Here is a 22,305-nt window from a genome sequence, read left to right on the forward strand (position 1 = left end):
AAGGCCCTGTGCTTCTTATGAGATACTTGACTAAGTGCTAAGAATTACAAATAGACTTAATTTTGGTCATGCCCCTTTGACTTCTTTTTTTTTTAAATATTTTTTTATTGATTTTTTACAGAGAGGAAGGGAGAGGGATAGAGTTAGAAACATCGATGAGAGAGAAACATCGATCAGCTGCCTCCCGCACACCCCCCACTGGGGATATGCCCGCAACCAAGGTACATGCCCTTGACCAGAATCGAACCTGGGACCCTTCAGTCCGCAGGCCGATGCTCTATCCACTGAGCCAAACCGGTTTGGGCCCCTCTGACTTCTTAAAAACTAAGAATTAGGGAATTTTGAGGTGCATTTCGGTTTCATAATTTTAGAATACTACCTTGAATAAACAGCTGAAATTACTCCATATAGTATGAAGACGCATTTTTCTTCACATTCATCTTTTATTAATTTTCTTCTAAAATGTTATATTAGACAGTGTGGTATTTCACACTCAAGAACTGACTATACTAGTAATCTATTCCAAATATTTCCACAACAATGAAATATCTCCCTCCAACAGCTCAGAAGTCTCCTTCCAACTTTTACCCTCACACTTGGTGGGTTTACAGAATTTTTTTTCTTGTTAAGTGAATAGCAACGGGATAACTTTCTAAACCAATGTACCTAATTGGACAGATTTTTAATCACATACTTTTGGATTAAGAAAAATGCAGCATTTAACTTTAGAAAGTAGAAAATACAGATCAACTAGAAATAATATAAACTAAGTCAACAAGAGAAATGATTGAGTTTAGAATCTTTGTATTACCAAGCCTCTTGTACACAGTTTCTAGTAATCTGTAAAACATTGCTAAGAAGTTTATTTAAATCCTGTTGTGTATAATTACATCCAGTTACACAAAGTCACTATGCTTTTAAATCTGAAGACTTATAGTTTGTACCCAAAAACATAAAATGTCCACATGACCAGTCAATATACACCTAATTGAAAACAAAATTCTAGTGGCTTTTAGTGTCCATATCCCCTCGAGATATGCAGATGTTCTGCAGAATTTAATTAGTCAAATTTTAAACTGCACTAATTATATTTATCCTTAAATACCTAATGGTACTGGTAGCAAACTCTATACCTATTCTTTTGTTAAATGCAGTACCTCTTCTATGGTTAAAAAATTAACGGTTTCATATTATAAAATTTAAGTACAAAAATGCCATTAGCAATACAGGGCATACATTAACAATACTTTAAAATCTCTAAAATGGGTATATCTTATGTAGAGACTTTTACTTTACTTATATTTAAAGAATCAAATATGGCCGAAACCGGTTTGGCTCAGTGGATAGAGCGTCGGCCTGCGGACTGAAGGGTCCCAGGTTCGATTCCAGTCAAGGGCATGTACCTTGGTTGTGGGCACATTCCCAGTGGGAGGTGTGCAGGAGGCAGCTGATCGATGTTTCTCTCTCATCGATGTTTCTGACTCTCTATCTCTCTCCCTTCCTCTCTGTAAAAAATCAATAAAATATTTAAAAAAAAGAATCAAATATGATGGCTCTTAACATGGAAACATAAGCCTTACTTTCAGTCTGAAAATTTAAATTTGTCAGATCTTATATTTAACTTTTTGCCAATAGCTAAAAGTTACAGATGATCCATTTGTCCATCAAAGGATCTCTTGTCTAATGGGAGAAAGAAGTACTCAACTTGAATCACTGTTCTAAGCTACACATCAAGAAATGGCTTTAATATTTTGGAACAATTGAGTCCTGGATGAACTCCTTCACCTGCTGTACTTGCTCTAGGTTTATGCGATGGTTCCTGTGAAGAGCACGGGATCTTTGCTTAGCAGCCAAAGTCGTAGGGCCAAGCCCAAGTGAGAGACTACAGCTCCTCTTCATTTCTCACCTCCATTTCAGTCCCTCCTCTACTCCCCTTGTAAGCTGCTTAATGTCCTCATGTCCCATCTCTCTCTCTCTCTCTCTTAATTTTATAAATTCATGTATAATCATTTTAGCAATATATTGCTTTTTTTCAGGGCAGTTCACCATTTTAAAGGTGGAAAGAGGGTACTCAATACATAGAAATTACCACTTGAATTTTACTAGAAAGAGTGACTGCGTTAAACCAAGAATGGTGTAGAGAAGGTTAAGGGCAGGAGGAAGATCTTCTGGGTCTTCTCAAATCTACTCATAACACCCAGATTTCAGTCCGAGACCATTGAATGGGCTGGTAAGTGAACAGTCAATAACCACATATGAGTGAGCCAGTAAGGGAGTAAAAGAGAGGTATACATGCATCCTTGGGATGAATGGGCTAACCAACATCTAGATAATTTAACCTAGAGGCATAGCACATCATATCATAGCAGTTTTCTGAAGAGGAAGTGGTGGGGAGAGAAGTTAATAAGTCAGAGTTTAGACTAAGAATGTGGTTGGTGGCTAAAGCAACAATTTGCTTAACCACAACACCCAAAGTAGCTAGCAACCAAGACAACACTATATTACCACAGTATACAGAGCATACGGCTAGCAATATTAACATAATCTAAGTCTTCAGGGCAGATATCATCCAAAGAGCAACAAATGCCACGAATAAAAAGTCTCTCTCCTCTGCCTTTCACTGCTGGAATCTGGCTGTTGTGCTGTGTGATTATTGGCCAGACACAAGCATTTTCAGGGCAGAGCAAAGCCCATCTGCCTTGGATCTAACAGCTGGCATCCAGGGTACCAATCAGCTCCACCCATATGCTTCCTGCTTCTGATGAGCCTCCTGCTAGTTTTTATTGTTCAAAGGTTTTCTTTCTCTGCCTTTTTAGTGTCTTCCCTTCTGTCCTAGCAAAACTAGATGTCCCAAGGGAACAGGATTAAGAAAAGAAAAATGCTATTCTAAAAATACTGTATTTTTCTAGAGCCAACTGTGTTTACTGATGGTAAGGTAGGGTGGAGCACACATATACTGCATTTATTTTAAATCACACTATCCCTGGAGGGAATTACTACTACTCATTATATATGAACAGTAATCTTTTCCAGGGCAAGTGTCTAGCTTAATTTAACTCACTGGATTCCTACCATGTCTAAGGCATAGTTTATTCCTTATCATAAGGGGGGAAATAAGTGAGACAGTCTTGACCTCAATGAGATGACATTAAAAAGAGGAGGCAAGATTAGGCAAGTACCATTATAATTATGGAAGTCACCTTATCTTTAAAAAATGTCCTTTCAGGTCTAATATTTTTTATTTAATTTTGTTTATTATTGCTGTCTGATTTCTCTTACAAGTTATATATAGCTTTTAAAATAAACTCATTTTGCTCAAGTAAAAAAAAAATGGGTATAGTAATATCATAAGATTCCATAAAATTGGGATGATGATGCTTATCATTATAAAAGGCTTTCTCTTTTCCAAAAGTATTTTATGCATAATAACTTGTAAAGGTACATATGATATGGTTGTTAAAAATGATATTTTGGACAAAAATTTTGTCAAGTGAAACATGATCTGTGACACATACATCATTAATACAATAGGAATGAACTTAAACTTTGTTTTCAGTCTTACCCAAGTTTTTCAGCGAGTGAATATGTATCTAGGCCCTAATCACATTAGGAAAAAACATAATCTCTAAAGCAACAGAAATGAGATGAAAGAGGAAAGAACACAGGGGAAATGTTTTAGATTAGCAGAGATTTCTTGCCTTCAGTTATAAATCTTAACATTAAGAGGAAATGCAAGCCACAATAGGCAGGGTAAACAGTAAAAAATGTCAGGTTATCAGGTGCAATGTTCATATGTAAGACTTTTTACGAGAAGTTAGAAAGCTTAAGTTATATTGAAGATACCCAGGAGAATTCAATGAATTTTTTAAAAAGTGTATTATGAAAAAAAAAGTGTATTATGTAGGGAAAGCCATATGCTTAAGGAAAAATAGAAATAGAAATAATGATTATGGACAAATAAGTGAACAAGCATATTAACTTCCAGAAGTGTGAGCCAGCCAAGAGCACGAGTTTGCCTGAAGGAGTTACTCCTCTCCAGGGCACGCTGCATGAGAACCGAGCCTGGTGTAATTGATGGCTACAAGAGGGTATGCTTTTAGGAGCTGTGATGTTCACAGATGCCCTGCTATAATGCCTGGTATAACTAATCCCCTATGTTAAAGGGTCTTCATCCTTCTCAACACTCAAAATGACTTGAAAGAAGGGGATGGTAGGAGAGAGTCAATAGGGGAATGCCACCGTCAATGCAATGACAGACTATTGTCCAGTCTTACAAAAACTTTCTTTTTCAAAGATCAAGACAATAATAGGAAATAATAAAGCTGAATGCAAATCTTTATTCCCTGAAAATTCAAGTCACTTTTTACGAGGGACTTGTATTATTAAATAGGTTTTATGCCTACATTTGGAATATACAGGAATCAAATGTAAAAGAACCCTCACAGCTTCAAGCAATGGTATATCATAAAACCTCACATGAAAATAACTTCCATAGGGATTTTTTTTTCTTAAAAACTAGTTACATAACGATTTTTTTTCTAAGGGGGGGAATGATGATAAGTAAAGGGCTTTTAATTATTCAAACTACAATTTCCATCTGTTATCTTTTACTTGACACTGAAAGTAACTTTCGCATGGTAATTCCTAAATCAAAGAGAAGCAAACTTAATTATAGAATTCAACTTTTTTATGTCTTTAACACTTAATTTCAATCAAGTCTATTTTGAATCTTCAAAAACAATTGGATTGGTTTTCCTCCGTCTGCTTCACTTGGGATCCTCCACTTTGAGTTCCAGTCAAAGTCACAGTATAGATGTCTTTTATAAGCTGATAAGTGTTAGTCATTATTATTGTTATTATATCTATAAAAGTCAAGTCTCAAAACCCTTCTTTGTTTGAAACATTCTTTTATTCACTAATAGTGAATTGGCCACTTTTAGTGATGGTAAGTATGTTAGGTACTTAGAACTAGCAAAGAAATTTAAAAGGACGACTGTGAAAAGGCAAAGCATTTGCCTCTGTTTTATCTGGTACTTTGAGAGCTGTTCTCTTTCAGGCAGATACTAGTACTGGCCTAAAGGTTGCATTCTATATTTTTGAATAATAATGGCTTTTAAAAAAAAGTTTAAATGCGTTATTTTTAGAATGACTTAGCTATACTTTTAAGTGTACATTATGTTTGTGTTGTATCATTCTTGAGAACAATAAATTACATAACATGAACTTATAATGTTTCCCTAGAAACAATGTAGAAATAGCCAACATTTTAAAGGGGCTATAGTAATCTGCATGATAGATTCATTAAAATCATTGGAAAAAACATGTTATTAATAAATGAATAGTGTAGATTATTAAATAATCTCATTAGGTAGTAAACTGCAGAAAAGAATTTGCTATCAGGGGCTCTTTTAAATATATAGTTTATTTTCTCTTTCTCCTTTTTTGTTTAAATCACCCACTAATCTTAAACTCTTAAACTGAACTAACAGAGACAAAGAAAGGAAACATTCAGGAAGGCACATCAGCAGGAATACTTACTACAGGTCTGAAGGAGAAATTACATATTACTTAAGACCTCTAGTTCCTTAACTAAAAAAAATCTGATTTTTAAACTCTGAACACCACTAGGACCCAGAATAAGCAAGTTATATGCTTTTTTCCCCCTCTTATGAAATGAAATTCAATGTCTACTGAAGTGAGGTGACTAATTTTTATCCAACTTTAATGACACTCATTTTACCCTAAATCAAGAGTTCTCAAACTTTCTTGGTTCACAGCATCCTTAGTGTCTCAGTAAATTTTTCACAGAACCAAGGCAGAAAAAAATACCAAAGAGTTTCACTTAATAATTAGTTAGGTCCAAACAACTTAATAGTAATAATCTGTGGCATACAACTGATGTGACCGTGTTGGCATTGAAAATGCCCAATATTCTGCAGTGTCGTGGGGCTCCATGATGCAGTTTGAAAAATATGGCCCTAAATCAGAAGAATACAAAATAGCAGTTGTAAAACTATGTAAAGCATCTTAAAAATCTGAAAAAGTAGAGACCAGTTCCAATATTTATGAGAATACTGGTGAATTAGGTGAAATCACAGATAGTAAAATAAAAAGAATATGTCTTAAAAAAAAAAAGAATATGTCTTACTTAGAAAGAATAAACACAGAAAGAATATCTTTTAAGTTTATATGCAATTCACACATATACACACACATTCAAGGCTTAAGATGACATCCAAGGGGAACAAAAGAATAATAAATGAAAAAGCACTTATTTAAAATAAGCATCAAACATGCAAGAAAAATTAATTAGGCTAATTAAATATAAAAGTAATGATGATATTTTAAATGGTCAATGACAACTGATCAGAAACATTATTGAATAACCCATAGTATGTATATATAAGAAAAATCTTTATCTTCAAACAAAATCAAATTGGTTGTTACAGAATGATCATGGGGATGGAAAGTACAGCAGAGGAAATATAGTCAATAATATTCTAATAACTATGTATGGTGCCAGGCAAGTAGAAGATGTATCAGGATGACCATTGAGTAAGTTAAATAATGTCTAATCACTGGAGTATATAGCTGAAACGAATATAACATTGTATGTCAGCTGTAATTGGAAAATAAAAAATAATTTAAATAAAATCTTAAAAGCTAAAACATTTAAAAAAATAAAACCTAAAACAAATTGCCTCTAAAAATAACCTGTCTCCTTCTTCCTCCTCCACAATCTAAGCACAGATGTAACTTATCTCTTTTTGCCTTAGCTGTCCAGCAACGAATGTGTAGCAGAGAGATGCCTGTTTGTCAGCAGAAACCTGACCAAATTGAGGTAGTTTTTAAAAATTTTTCAATTACAGTTGCCATCCGATATTATTTTATATTAGTGGGTAGACATTTATATAATTTACAAAGTAGCCCCCAATAAGTCTAGTACCCACCTGGCACTATACAATATTATTGACTACATTCCCTATGCTGGCTGTACTTTATAGCCCCATGACTTAATCCCTTCACCTTTTTCACTCAACCCCCTAAACCCCCTTCTATATAGGCAACCATCAGTTTGTTCTATTTATGAGCCTGTTTCTGTTTTGTTTGTTCATTTATTTTGTTCTTTAAATTCCACTTTTTAGTGAAATCAGATGGTATTTGTCTTTCTCTGTCTGACTTATTTCACTTAGCATGATACCCTCTAGGTCCAACCATGTGGTCACAAATGGCAAGATTTAATCCTTTTTTATGGACGAGTTATATTCCATTGTATATATACCATATCTTTATCTAAGTCTCTATTGATGGATACTTAGGTTGCTTCCATATCTTGACTAATGTAAATAATGCTGCAATGAACATAAGAATGCATATATCTTTTTGAATTACTGTTTTGGATTTCTTCAGGTAAATACCCAAAGTAGACTTGCTGGTTTATAAAGTAGCTCTATTTTTAATATTTTTAGGAACCTCCATACTTTTTCCATAGTTTTTGCATCAATTTGCAATCCTACCAACAAGTGCAGAGGGTTCCCTTTTCTCCACATTCTCTCCAATATTTGTTGCTTGTTGATTTATTGATGATAGCCATTCTTTTTTGTTGTTAATCCTCACCGAAGGATATTTTTTCATTGATTTATTAGGGAGAGTGGAAGAGGGAAAGACAGAGAGAAACATCAATGTGAGAGAAACACATTGATCAGTTGCCTCCTGCATGAGCCCTGACCAGGGCCTGGGCCAGGGAGGAGCCTGCAACTAAGGTACATGCCCTTGCCCGGAATTGAACTCGGGACCCTTTGGTCCACAGGTGGGTGCTCTATCCACTGAGCCAAAATGGCTAGGGCATGATAGTCATTCTGACAGGTGTGAGAGGATATCTCATTATTGTTTTAATTTGGTTATTAGTGACATCTAATGATTATTATAGCATCTTTTCATATAACTATTGGCCATCTGTATGTCCTCTTTGGAGAAATGTCTATTCAGGTCCTCTGTCCACTTTTTAATTGGACTGTTTGGGTGCTGTTGTTTTTTTGTGTGTTACCTTGTATGAGTTCTTTATAAATTTTGGATATTATTGGATGTATCATTGATGAATATCATCTCCAAATTAATAGGCTATCTTTTACTTTTATTCATGTTTTCCTGTACTGTGCAAAAAAATTTTTGGTTTGATATAGTCCCATTATTTATCATCTCCATAGTAGGCTATCTTTTACTTTTATTCATGTTTTCCTGTACTGTGCAAAAAAATTTTTGGTTTGATATAGTCCCATTATTTTTTCTTGTTTCCCTTGCCCAAGGAGATATATCCTTAAAAAATTCACTAAAAGCAATGTTAGGGTTTATGCCCATGTTTTCTTCTAGGAATTTTATAGTTTCAGATCTTACATTTAAGTCTTTAATCCATTTTGAGTTTATTCTTGTATGTGGTATAAAAAAGTGGCCTAGTTTCATTTTTTTTGCATGTATCTGTCCAGTTTTCCCAACATCATTTTTTAAAGAAACTGTCTTTACCCCACTGTAAATTCTTGCCTTCTTTATCATATATTAATTGACCATATAGGTGTGGGTTTATTTCTGGGCTCTCTATTCTGTTCATAGACCCACGTGTCTGTTTCATGCCAGCAATATGCTGTTTTGATTACATAGTCATGTAGTATAGTTTGATATCAGTAGCATGATACTCCCAACTATGTTCTTTCTCAAGATTTGCTGTAGCTATTTGGGGTCTTCTGTGATTCCATATACATTTTGAGTTATTTGTTCTAGTTCTATGAAAAATGCCATTGGTATTTTGATAGGGATTGAATTGAATCTATAGATTGCTTTGGGTAGCATAGACATTTTAAAATGTTAATTCTTCTTATCCATGAGCATGGTATATGCTTCCATTTATTTATATCTTCAATTTCTTTCTTTAGTGTCTTATAATTTTCCAAGTACAGATCCCTTATCTCCTTGGTTAAATTTATTCTTGGGTATTTTATTCTTTTTGATGCATTTGTACATGGGATTGCTTTCTTAATTTCTCTTTCTGATAGTTCATTATTGGTGTGTAAAATGCAACTAATTTATGAATATTAATTTTTTGTCCTGCTACTTTACTAACTTTATTTATCACTTCTAATAGTTTTATGGTGGATCTTTAAGGTTCTCTCTATATACAGTATCATGTCATCTACAAATAATGACAGTTTTACTTCCTCCTTTCCAATTTGGATGCCTTTTATTTCTACTTCTTGTCTGATTTACGTGGCTAAAACTATGTTGAATAAAAGTGGTGTACATCCTTGTCTTTTTCCTGATCTTAAGGGAAATGCTTTTAGCTTTTCCCCACTATGATGTTGGTTGTGTTTGTCATATATGGTCTTTATTATGTTGAGGTATGTTCCATCTTTTCCTACTTTGCTGACAGTTTTTTACCATAAATGAATGCTAAATTTTGTCAAATGCTTTTCATGCATCTGTTGATATGATCATGTAATTTTTACCCTTCACTTTGTTTATGTGGTGTATCATTTTAACTGATTTTCAGACATTGAACCAAACTTTCATCCCAGAAATAAATCCCACTTTATCATAGTGTATGATCTTTTTAATGTATTGCTGGACCTGGTTTGCTAATATATTGTTGCAGATTTTTGCATCTATCTTCATCAGGAATACTGGCCTATAATTTTCCTTTTTTTGTAATGTCTTTGTCTGGTTTTGGAATCAGGGTGATGCTGGCCTCATAAAATGAGCTTAGGAGTCTTCTGTTGTCTTCAATTTTTTTGGAATAGTTTGAAAAGGATAGGTATTAATTCTCCTTTATATGTTTGGTAAAATTCACCTGTGAAGACATTCAGGCCAAGACTTATGTTTGTTGAGAATTTTTGTAATTACTGGTTCAATTTCATTAGTAGTAGTCTGTTCAGATTTTCTGTTTCTTCTTGATTCAGTCTTGAAAGATTGTATGTTTCAGGAAATTTATCCATTTCTTCCAAATTGTCTTATTTGTTAGCATATAGTTGTTCACAGCATTTTCTTATAAATCTTTGTATGTCTGTGGTGTCAGTTGTCACTTTTCATTCATTTTTAATTTTATTTATTTGGGTCCTCTCTCTTTTTTTCTTGATGAGTCTGATTAAAGGTTTATCCAGCTTGTTTATCTTTTCAAAGGACCAGCTCTTGATTTCATTGATCTTTTGTATTTATTTTAGACTCTATTTTATTTATTTCTGCTCTGACCTTTATTATACCCTTCCTTCTAATCACTTTTGGGTTTGTTTGTTGTTATTTTTCTAGTTTCTTTAGGTGTAAGATTATATTGAGATTTTTCTTGTTTCTTGAGGTAGGCCTGTATTACTATGAATTTCCTCTCAAAACTGTTTCACTGTGTCCCACAGATTTTGGGTCATTGTGTTTTCATTTTCATTTGTCTCAAGGTATCTTTTGATTTCTTCCTTGATCTTGTTAACCCATTCATTGTTTAGTAGCATGTTATTCAGCCTCCATGCGTTTGTGTGTTTTTCAGTTTTCAAATTGAGTTCTTTGGTATACAATTTTTGTACTTCTACACAAAGAGGAAGAAAGAAAACCCTAGAAAAAAAACAATTTGGGAAAAGTAATCAGAAGTGTCAATAAAGTGAATCGCAGGACAAAGATTGTATATATTTTGAGTATAAACTTAAAACTACTACATGCAAAATGAATATGTATTTCTGTCCTTTCTTTGCACTACAAAGGAAGTATCCTTAAGGTTTCTTCAGTAGCAGAACAGGTGCAAAGTTAAATGCAACAAGTACAGCATCAACTCCTAATTAGTTGGCTTTGGAAGGTTTTGCTTTAAGCCTAAGGGTTGTATTAAATAAGAGAAGATGTTAAGGAGGTAGTGTGGGTACAAGGGAATGATTTGAATAGTGTGAAATGAGAGTACATCCAGAAAGATAGAAAATTATCATTAATACTGCTGCATTTTACAAAGATTCATCCCCTATAAAAAAAAAAACCAATGTCCTAAAACAATAGAAGAATTTTTCTGATTAGAACTGTAAGTCACAAAGAGAAAAGAAGTTTCTTATTAGTTTTCATAGATATTGAGTTAAAACAGGGGTCATATGCATCTTACATTCTGACTTGTGGGTCTAAATTAAAGTTGAATATATATCCACTTACACATTTTAGCACCCTAAGTACCACAAAACTTGAAATTAGAAGAAAGAGCTTTCAAAATCTGTTTAGCACAGTTTCACTTGATATTAGCCAAAAGGCCAAGAAGTGATATTTAGCACAATTTTAGTGCATTTTAAAAACATTAACTAGAGGCTTATAAGTGATCCATCAGGTAAAATATGACATGCAAATAAACTGAACTATAAAAAAGCTTTCCAAATGCATGTCCAAGGTCAATGCCCATACAAACAAATTATGAAATTAATTGGCATCCTGCCACCTTTTTCATTCCCTTCTCTGATGATCCTCTATACTTTCCCATTCCAAATACTTATACCCAAATCTCATTAACCACTACAGTCAACTAGTAGCCAATTAATAAGAGATGTGAGTTAGAAATGGTCCCAGAGGTATCTGAATCTGAATGTAAATCATTTGAAAAATAAATAAACTTTCAATCAACCTCAAAGGCAGCTCTTCTCAACCTTAGCTGTGCATTAGAATTACCTAGGGAGCTTTTAAAAATCTGATGCCCAGGCCACACTCCTAAGGAATTAAATCAGAATATTTAAGGGTGGTGCCAAACACAGAATTGTTTAAAGTTCTCCAGTAATTCGAATGTGCAGCCACAGTTGAGATCCATTGCTTTAGGGAAAGCATTTGAAACAATGAATTTTCAAGCTTAGTGAAGAAGCTATTTTTAAATGGGGATACATCATGTGGCTCTGTTGAGGTTGCCAACTAGTGAAAACGCTCTGTTCAAGGTAAAGACCATTTTTATTAAGAAAGAAAATGCTACCTTTTAAAAATCACTAGAGACTCAATTTCTAATTCCTAATTTCAGCAAGTTACTTCACTTGAGTTTTACCTACAAAATATAAATAATAATATCAATGTCTACCTCATGGTGCTGCCAAGAATGACCAAATGAAACAGAGCACCAGAAAACGTTTTTCAAACTATAAAATTGTATTTATTATTACAGAGCTCAACCATTTATCATTAAAAAGACTAGTTGTAATGTGGATTACAACTATAATGTAGATTATTACCTAAAAGATTTATCACTTTGTGTTAATAGACATTAGCTTGATAAAACCTATGTGTCTACCCAATGATTCTCAAAGTCTGGTTTCTGAACCAGTAGCAGCAGCATCACTGGAAACTTGTCAGAAATGCAAATTCTTGGAATCTATGCCAGACCCACCAAATCAGAACCTGGAGGCAGAACCTAGCAATCTTGTTTGAACAAACTCTCTAGGTAATGTTGATGCACACTAAAATCTGAGAACCCCATATCTAGCCAAACATTAGTAAAAATGGAATATGTATGACTAAAATCAAAGGATGAATGTACAGTGTTTGTTATTTGAAGCTTTAGAAGTCAGAGTGCAAAGGCATACTGGCATAAATTACTTGTAGATAAAAAAACACTCCTAAATCTTTGTATTTTAAAATAATACAATTCTTACTGCCCAGCCAACCTTTATCAATTGACACATTAATCATGAATACAATGGTAGTATATAAATTTGGGAGTCAGATAAACTACAGAGCATTCAATAGTTTGGATAAGAAATAAAAAAACAAAAACTCTATTTGAAGTAACAGTGGTTCAGAAAATAGCCAACTTTTAATTCATGGGCTTGGGTTTCACTCAGAGGAAGAGTTAAAACTGTATCCTAAAAATCACATTTATCCTGAAGACAATACCCCATAGCATGTCTATGTTTTCATTCAGGCTAAGGAAGTGTTTCATCACTGACTCAGAGAAAAGACCATTACTTGGACTTAATCACCAGCAATGTTTCCTGAAGCATTAGATTTGTCATTGGGTCTGCTAAGCAACCGAAAAACAGTCTCAAAACTTCTTATCTTCAAAGATCTCACAAGAAAAAACTATCAATATTGCTCTCAAACACAAAGTCCAAACATGCAGGTTAGCAATAGGTAAGAACATTGAGGAGTCTTGTAAGATTGCAATAGAAAGTTCTTTGAGATCTTGTTTTCTCTTTTTCCATTTAAAAAGATTTTGACAGCCTTAAGACACATAACACCACTCTGGAAAGACTAGAGTGAAGTATACCAATTGAGAACTAACTTTAGTATCCATCCTTAGTTACTTAGTAAAAAAACTTCGTAGAACTGACTTTTTCCTGGAAGATTCCTTAACAATAGATGAAGTTCCATTTACTACTACCAAGCAGATAACTGGTTCCCTCTTTGATCAAGATTTCCAAGTCTCAAAAGATTTCCTCAATCATATGCTTCCTGTATTTAAAGAACTTGGAGGTTAAAAATTGGGGGTATGTGTAAGTAGAATAACTCCAATAATTGATATTGGTATTCTATATCATAGGAAATATTTCCCACCTATTCAGAGTAAAGAAAACAAAAGAGAGGAGCTTGGTTTTACTTATCCATGCTAACCAAAATTATATTGTGTCTTTGTGGCAATCCTTTAGCTCCACCTCATGAGAAAAACAGCAATTATAAGCTCTCATTTTCCACAATGGGAAGAACTAGAACAAATATATAATTGCCAAAATAATTCCTTTTGTTCATTCACTCATCTACAAATATTAATTGAGTGCCTAATATGTGCCAGACATTGTTGTAGGTGCAAAAGAATCTAGAGAGATGCACAGACTTCAATGATGAGGGTGTGGATTCTATGTGTCTAGAGTGCTAGGCTTTAAATTTCTCTGTCAACCAAGACCAGTGGTTCTCAAACTGACCAAGCATCAGAAGCACCTGGAAGGCTTGCTAAAACATAGATTGCTGTGCTCCATCCAGACAGTTTCTATTCAGTGGGTTTGAGATAGGGTCCCAAAATTAGCATTTCTAATAAATTCTCAAGTGATGTTGATGCTGCTGGTCTAGGGACCACACTTTGAGATCCACTTACCAAGACAAATGGGAGCTCTTCACACTAAGCCTGCCAACTTTCAAGTACTGTACATCTCTCTTCCAAAGAAGGCAATGACCCCATGAATGCTGTCACAATCACTTACAACTGAGCACAATTCCAATTCCCAGAACCACCTCAAATATCTCTGATTAGTAACTTCAGAGAGAAGAGAGAAGTAAAAATAACAAAGAAAAGAAAATTCTCTTTCCAGGGGCTTTTTGCCCTCCTTTTCTTTTGATTTATCACTTATCACAAGAAGTTACTTTTCTAATATGATTTCTCAATACATGTGCTATGGAAAAGAATAACACTCATTTAGATTTTTCATATTTCTTTAAGAAAATCAAGGCTTTTCTTTTAAATTCACTCTTCATGACCTATTTTTCTCCTTTTTTTGGACTATCCCCTTTTTGAACAAAAGAATCATAGGGTTAGAAGGAACATTGAGAATTCATTTCATCCCTCCTTGGCCTCAGACAAAACTATGTCTAAATCATCCCCAAATATAGCAATTTTTAGTACAAATAGACCCTAAGAATTTGCCATTCAACTTTCTGTCACATTCTTGAAGATACACTTTCCCTCAGCCTTCTTTTCTCTAAGTTATCAACCTCAACACTTAGACTTTTCTCATTAGATTTCCTAAACTTTAAATGATTTTAATTCTTTTAAAATAAGTTTATCTCATCTTACCTAGGACCTGACTTATGTATGTACTGTTAAGGGGAAAGTATCGATTGAATAAAAAATGAATGTAATTGGAAGAAATCTATATGTATAAATGCCACTAACGAATAATACAATGGCATTCACTTGAATAATTCATTTTAAATATCCTTTATTTTATTTAAAAAAACTAGTAATGTCCTATACTTTTTATATCTTTGCATTACAAGTCACCAACCATTTCTCACATAAAATGGATGGGAATTAGAAATTTTTAAAAATATGCCACAAATTATACATACCATGTTTCATGATACTTCACACAGAAGAAAACATTATTATTATTTGCTTTTTTATTTTAGACAGTGCTTACTACTGAATTTGGGGTTGTAGTTAATGATTTACTTCTGTATGAGTCCAAAAATACTAAATTTATTATATGAAATTCATTTCTGTGAAAATAATTTCTCTGATTCAATCCTTGCAAGTCAGAGGTGTCAGAGATTCACTGAGTATAGGACAAGATTGGATAAAGTTCACGTTAAGTGATAGGTTTCCAAGAAGTTTAGAAAGGAAAAATTGGTAATACATTGGAATATGGGGTAAAATGGGATTATTCATTTTATTTCAATTTCTCCCTTTCTAAATATAACTATTCAAAATTTAGTCTTTGCTTTCAGAATGGTGAGGCGCTTTAGTCTAGTGTAGGCCTGAAGGATAGGATTGTTTCTCTGCCTATTGCAATCAAGGTGTACGGTGGAGGCGATGCATTTAGTCTCCAGAGAGAATGAAGATGCTGCTTGCACAGCACTTCTACTCACCAGTCCATGCAGCAGCAAAGGTGTTGGCTTTGAAGGAAGCCAACTGTCCTGCTCTCCCAGCCAGAGGTAAAGAATTGCATTGGTGGCCACTAGAGGGAGGAGGATTAGGAATAGAGTAAATTGTGGGGAAAAGGTACCCATGAAAAAAGCACATGGGACAACCAACACATCACCAACCACCGCCTAGCAGCTACCTCTCTGAGGGACTATACTAGGGGTCAGCATACACCATTAACCCAGAGACCCAGACACCAGTAATGATTGTAGTATCCTGGTAAAGAGCCCCTTAACTTTGATGGCAGGAGAAGGGAGGTTGAGTACGATAATGGGAAACACACAAGCACACAAACACACAAGCACACGGACATACATTCTCATGCCCAATTACAAGAAGCTGTATCTGTGCCGCCTGATTCTTGCCCATTTTCTTATTTAAAACTCTTGATGTTCTTTACCAAGAATGTGTTCACGAAAAGCAAATAGCCCACCTTCAAGTTAGTCTTGGGAGAAGCATCAGCAGAGACACTCATTGTGCCAAGATGTATTTTACCAACAAATCTGTACAAATTACATGAGGTTAAAAACAAATGGAATATAATATAATTAAAGCAAAGTTTCTTTTGCTAAATTACAGCTTGGAGCAAACCTGCAAGAAATGTTTCCAATTAGCTTCTTTTGCAAACACAAAGCATAGCTCACAACATGTTTTGCTTTCCATGCTGCCCTCTGGGTGGGCTGCCTAGTGGTTGTCTCACCTCCAGCACAAGTAGTGGAGCATTCTGACCAAGGCTGATGATTCCAGGTAAAGCCAATATCACTGTCTCCACTGCCAGTCCGAGTGATAGGAACATTGAACTTATACGTAATTCCCTCATACGATTCTTGATAAAGAACCTGCCATTGAAAACAACTGGTGAAGATAATTAAAATACAATGAGCCTTCATTCAGATACTTATTATTTCTTTTGAAGAAGATAATGCCATAAAGTAAGCCTTATAAGAAATTTAAGATAACTTTTAGAACACATGCACTTATCTTGAATTTTCTCCTTCCATTTTCATAGGTAATTTAGAGCCATTTCTTTCATCTACCTTGTTTGGTTGTAAAAATATTATTCAACCAAGCAATGAAATTGTCAAACATTCATACGGGAGAGCACTCTGGCTTTACCTTTACAAGGATTTTAAACACTTGGGCAAACCATTTCACCTTTATTTACCTAATTTATCTATAAAGCAGAGAAAATAAAGAGGCAAAGACACATTTACCATGACAATGAGATTTGTCGTGGTGGGACCTGGAGCTACCAAGGATTCCGGTTCATCAGTTGGTCTCTTGTAGCGAAAAGTTGTCCCAGCAGCATCAAACTTCTTAGGCCAGTCAATAGTCCAACCACAATTAAGATAGTATTCATCTGTTTCAGATTTTAAAGCTAAAAAAAAAAATCACAGTACACCTAAAAATATGAAACTTCATTTACCACAGTGTCACTGGTAAATAACTGCACTGAAGTATTCAATGAATATTCATTTCTATTTAGAGATGGAATTCTTGACTATTTTCTAAAGTAAAAATTAAAATGGTAATTTTCCATGTGAATGCCAAGAAGATATTAAGTATTTATGATGTCATTGAGAGAAAGGAATAAAATGTTACCTGGAGAAATAAACATATGGAACTAGCAAGGAAAAGTATGACAAAAGAAATAACTAGGAATGGGAGAGATGGAGGAAGCAGACTTTCCTGTCTAAATATTAAAAAGTAATTATATGAATATGGGGTGGGAGAAACTATAGTACTGGCACCCAGACAGACAACAACGCAACCAAACAGTCAGTTAAGAAATAACAATCAATAAACAAAAAAACAACAAAGCATCTTAAAGTATATGACAAAAGAAGCATCTTAAATTAGTTTTAAAAAAAGATAACAAGATATGAAACCAAGACAAAAAACTAGCCATTTGGCAAATAATAAATTCAGCATTATGATGATGATGATGATGATGATGATGATGATGATGATGAATTTATATTTTGTTTGTTATAAGTACCACAATTCCACTCTTAGGTACATATCCAAAAGAAATGAAAATAGGTACTCAAACAAATATTTGTACATACATGTTTATAGTAGCACTGTTCTCAATAACCAAAAGTGGAAACAACTCAATTGTCCATCAATGGATGAACGAATAAACAATTTGTGGTGTACACAATACAATGAAATATTATTCAGCTATTAAAAGAAGTACTAATATATGTTTCAATAGTTATGAATTTCAAAAACATTATGCTAAGTGGAAAAGGCTAGACAGAAAAAGTCACATATTGTAAACTGCCATTTATATGAAACTAGAGGCCTGGTGCACAAAATTTGTGGGGGGGGGAGTGGGGGGGGGATGTGTGTCCCTCAGCCCAGCCTGCCCACTCTCCAATCTGGGACATCCCTCTCACAATCCAGGACTGCTGGCTCCCAACCGCTCGCCTGCCTGCCTGCCTGATTGCCCCTACACAAAATTTGTGCAGGGGGGGAGGATGTCCCTCAGCCCAGCCTGCACCTTCTCCAATCCGGGACCTCTCGCAATCCAGGACCACTGACTCCTGACCATCCCTCCCCTGCAGGTCTGGTCACCCCCAACAGCCTTCCCCTGCAGGCCTAGTCGCCCCCAACTGCCCTCCCCTGCCGGCCCGCTTGCTCCTAACTGCCCTCCCCTGCAGGCCTGGTCGCCCCCAACTGCCCTCCCCTGCCGGCCCGCTTGCTCCTAACTGCCCTCCCCTGCAGGCCTGGTCGCCCCCAACTGCCCTCCCCTGCCGGCCCGCTTGCTCCTAACTGCCCTCCCCTGCAGGCCTGGTCGCCCCCAACTGCCCTCCCCTGCTGGCCTGATTGCTCCTAACTTCCCTCCCCTGCTGGCCTGGTCGCCCCCAACTACCCTCCTCTGCAGGCCTGGTTCCCCCAAACTGCCCTCACCTGCTGGCCTGGTTCCCCACAACTGCCCTCCCCTGCAGGTTCAGTCACCCCTAATTGCCCTCCCCTGCTAGCCTGTTCGCCCTCAACTGCCGTCCCTTTCAGGCCTGGTTACTCCCAACTGCCCTCCCCTGCCGGCCATCTTGTGGCAGCCATCTTTGACCACATGGGGGTGGCCATCTTGTGTGCTGGAGTGATGGTCAATTTGCATATTACCTCTTTTATTAGATAGGATATCCAGAATAGGTAAATCCAATAGAGACAGAAAGCAGATTGATGGTTACCAGGGGTTGAGGAATGGGGAGTAACTGCTTAATGGACACAAGGTATTTTCTGGGGTGATGAAAATATTTTGGAATGTACCAAATGCCACTAAATTGTTCACTTTAAAATGGTTGAGTTCTATTTTATGTAAATTAAACCTCAATTTAAAAAATGGTTTAAAAAGAGAGAAATAATAAATGCCAGCTGGGTAAGTATTTGAAATTAAACAGTTGAATCATAAAATGCTGGGAGAAAACATGGCAGATCTTTTAAAAAATAACACTGGGATATAAAAAGCTTTTTTAAGTATGACAAAACCCACAGAAAATATAAAGGAAAGGATTAATAAATATGCATACATAATTTTAAGACCTATATTAAAAATGCATTAAAAACATTTAAAACTATTGACAGAAAAAGGTTATTGGCACTATTGATAAGAAAAAATGGTGTGGTTCACATACACAATGGAATATTACTCCTTTTGTGATAGCATGGGTGGACCTAGAGAGTATCATGTTAAGTGAAATAAGGCAGTCAGACAAAGACAAGTACCATACAATTTCACGTATATGTGTAATCTAATGAACAAAATAAACTAACAAACAAAATAGAAGCAGACTCATAGATACAGAGAACAGACTGACAGCGGTCAGAGGTGAGGGTGTTGGGAGACTGGGTGAAAAAGGTGAAGGGATTAAGCAAAGGAAAAAAATACCTCATAGACACAGACAACAGCATGGTGATTACCAGAGGAAAAAGGGGGTGGAGGGGAGGTAAAAAAGGGTCTAGAGGGGATAAATGGTGATGGAAGGAGACTTGACTTGGTGTGGTAAATACACATCTATATAATACAATACACAGATGATGTATTATAGAATTGTACACCTGAAACTTAATAAGATATACTTTTATTTATTAATAAAATATAATTTAAATAACCAATGTTACCCAATAAATTCAATAAAAAAAATTTTTAAAGAGAAAAATACAGTGATGATTTTGATAATGATTACATGATTTCATAATGACAAACATGGCAGTTTAAGTTTTTTGTTATTATTTTAGCTTCTTCTTTTACATCCATAACTCATTTCCTAAACCCATTTCTTCTAGGAATTACTTTTTCTACCTCTGTAATTTACCCAATAAATGTTCTCTTACAAAAAAATTTTTTTAATTTATTGGGCCAGATAAACAAGCAGCTCACCCTGGCCTGTGTTGCTCACTGGTTGGAATGTCTGCTCCAGCATCAAAGGGTCTAGGGTTCCATTCCTGGTCAAGGGTCCATACCTGGGTTGCAGGTTTCCTCAGGCCCAGGATGGGCGCATGTGAGAAGCAACCAGCTGATGTGTCTTCTCACATCAATCTTCCTCTCTCTTTCTCCCTCCCTCCCTTCCACTCTCTCTAATAGGGAAAAACAAAAACAAAAACAGAAGCAGCCCCAAAAGACTACAAAGGTCATGGTGCAGTCTCTGCCTCTCTGGACCTCTACCACTTGTCCTTAACAGTACAGACCATTTCATGCCCCCACTCCAATCTGACTGGCACATTTACTTGTATTTTCTTGACTTCAGATATGTTATGATGATTCATTTGTCAAAAACAAATCTAATTAACCTTTTAAGATGAGAACATGTCAACCAATTTTAAGGATTACTTAGTCTTAAATTTTTCTTGTATTTAAAATTTTTCTTTTCAATTCTCACAGTGGTTTTCTGTTTCATTTAAAATATCAGCCCTAACTGGTTTGGCTCAGTGGATAGAGCGTCAGCCTGCGGACTGAAAGGTCCCAGGTTCGATTTCAGTCAAGGGCATATTCCTTGGTTGTGGGCACATCCCCAGTAGGAGGTGTGCAGGAGGCAGCTGATTGATGTTTCTCTCTCATCGATGTTTCTAACTCTCTATCCCTCTCCCTTCCTCTCTGTAAGAAATCAATAAAATACATTAAAAATAAAATATCAGAATTACTTATGTTATATAAGGACGCCTGAACCTGTATAAAATGAACTAGTAGAATAAAAAATAAAACCAGACCACCCCCCCTCTCCCAGCAGCTTTGTAGTCTCCTTCAATTTGAGCTCTCACTTTCCATTTACCCAACTATTCAGCTAACACATTTTTGCTGGTACCATAATAGAGTTCAGAAAACACTGAGCATTTAAGAAGTACTGGATAATTTACTAGGGGAGGAGGATGTGGCATTATGGACAGAGAATTATCAAAGGGAAAAAATTTAATGTTACAAGTCTTATTTTTGTTTTGAGTCTTGCTGATTCCAAAATTATGATGCAAAAATAAAGGGCTCTTCTTGAAAAAAGGAAAAGCCTGATTATACTGGTGTTCTATCCAAAGATGTATTTTGGATGTCCTCTTATTTTTTAAAGACTTAATGAAAAGGCAATGATATGTTCAAGGACATAAGAACTCATCCAGGCCTCACTAGGGGTCTCTGGAGAACCTAAATCTGTTTTAAAAGATCAAACATCAAATAAGTAGAATATCCGTTTCTTTCCCTGTTGAAATAACTGGTACTAGATTTGCCCTTCAACTGTAAACAACTAGAAAACTCACAAAACATATGAATTAGCTGTTCTTAGACATTGGCCAGGACAGGGCAGGGCTGTGATATATGCAAGAAGGAAAACAAGGTGAATTTGATCTTTTGATTTAAGAAATAATAATCTTTTCAACAAACGGTGTTATAGTAATTGAATATCCATATTAAAAAAATTGAACCTCAACCCTTACTTTATACCTTATATAAAAACTCAAAATGGACCATATACCTAAATGTAAAAGCTAAAACTATAATTTCTTGAAGATAATATTTGCAACCTTGAGGTAGGCACAATTTCTAAGGTAGGACATGAAATCCCAAACAAAAAAAATTTAATAAATTAGATTTCATGCAAATTAAAAGACACTATTAAGGATAGAAAATAGATAAGCCAGTGACTGGGAGAAAGTATTCATAAAACATGTATTTGAACAAAGACTTGTATAGAATACATAAAGGACTCATAATTTAATAAAAAATTTCAAATAGGCAAAATAATTTTGAAAAGGAAGGGAGCATTTGGAACTCGTCTACATCATTGGTGGGAATATAGATAATACAACCATGTTAGAAAACAGTTTAGTAATTTCTTATAAAGTTAAACATGTACTTATCATATAACCTTACCATTTCACTCCTAGGCTTTTATCTATGAGAAATGAAAATATATGTCCACACAAAGTTTGTCTATAAATGTTCAAAGAAACTTTATTCATAATGGTCAAAGACTAAAAATGACCCAAATATTCTTAAGTGAGTGGATAAAAATATTATGATATATCCATATATTGGGATATTATCTACACTAATAAAAGAGAAACATGGTAATTAGCGTACGACCGCTACCCTTCCCATTGGCTAATCAGCATATCCTTATGCAAATTAACTGTCAGCCAAGATGGCGACCGGCATCCATGCACTGAAGCGAACAGGGAGGCTTGCTTGCTCCAGTGAC

The 22,305-nt window shown here is 35.3% G+C and overlaps 1 protein-coding gene across 4 annotated transcripts in view; it reads right to left on the reverse strand.

Annotated features, from left to right (window-relative positions):
* Nucleotides 1-22,305, reverse strand: part of ADAMTS6 (ADAM metallopeptidase with thrombospondin type 1 motif, 6) — a 229,492-nt gene that overhangs the window by 45,796 nt on the left and 161,391 nt on the right. For all 4 annotated transcript variants that reach the window (XM_014549006.1, XM_014549001.1, XM_014548999.1 and 1 more), the window contains 2 exons: nt 16,828-16,991; nt 16,314-16,452 (listed from right to left, as the gene is read on the reverse strand). In XM_014549006.1, coding sequence (XP_014404492.1) covers nt 16,314-16,452; nt 16,828-16,991 — 303 coding nt within the window. The remainder of the gene's footprint in view (nt 1-16,313; nt 16,453-16,827; nt 16,992-22,305) is intronic.

Source organism: Myotis brandtii, unplaced genomic scaffold (assembly GCF_000412655.1).
Source record: "Myotis brandtii unplaced genomic scaffold, ASM41265v1 scaffold115, whole genome shotgun sequence".
NCBI classification, from domain to species: domain Eukaryota; kingdom Metazoa; phylum Chordata; class Mammalia; order Chiroptera; family Vespertilionidae; genus Myotis; species Myotis brandtii.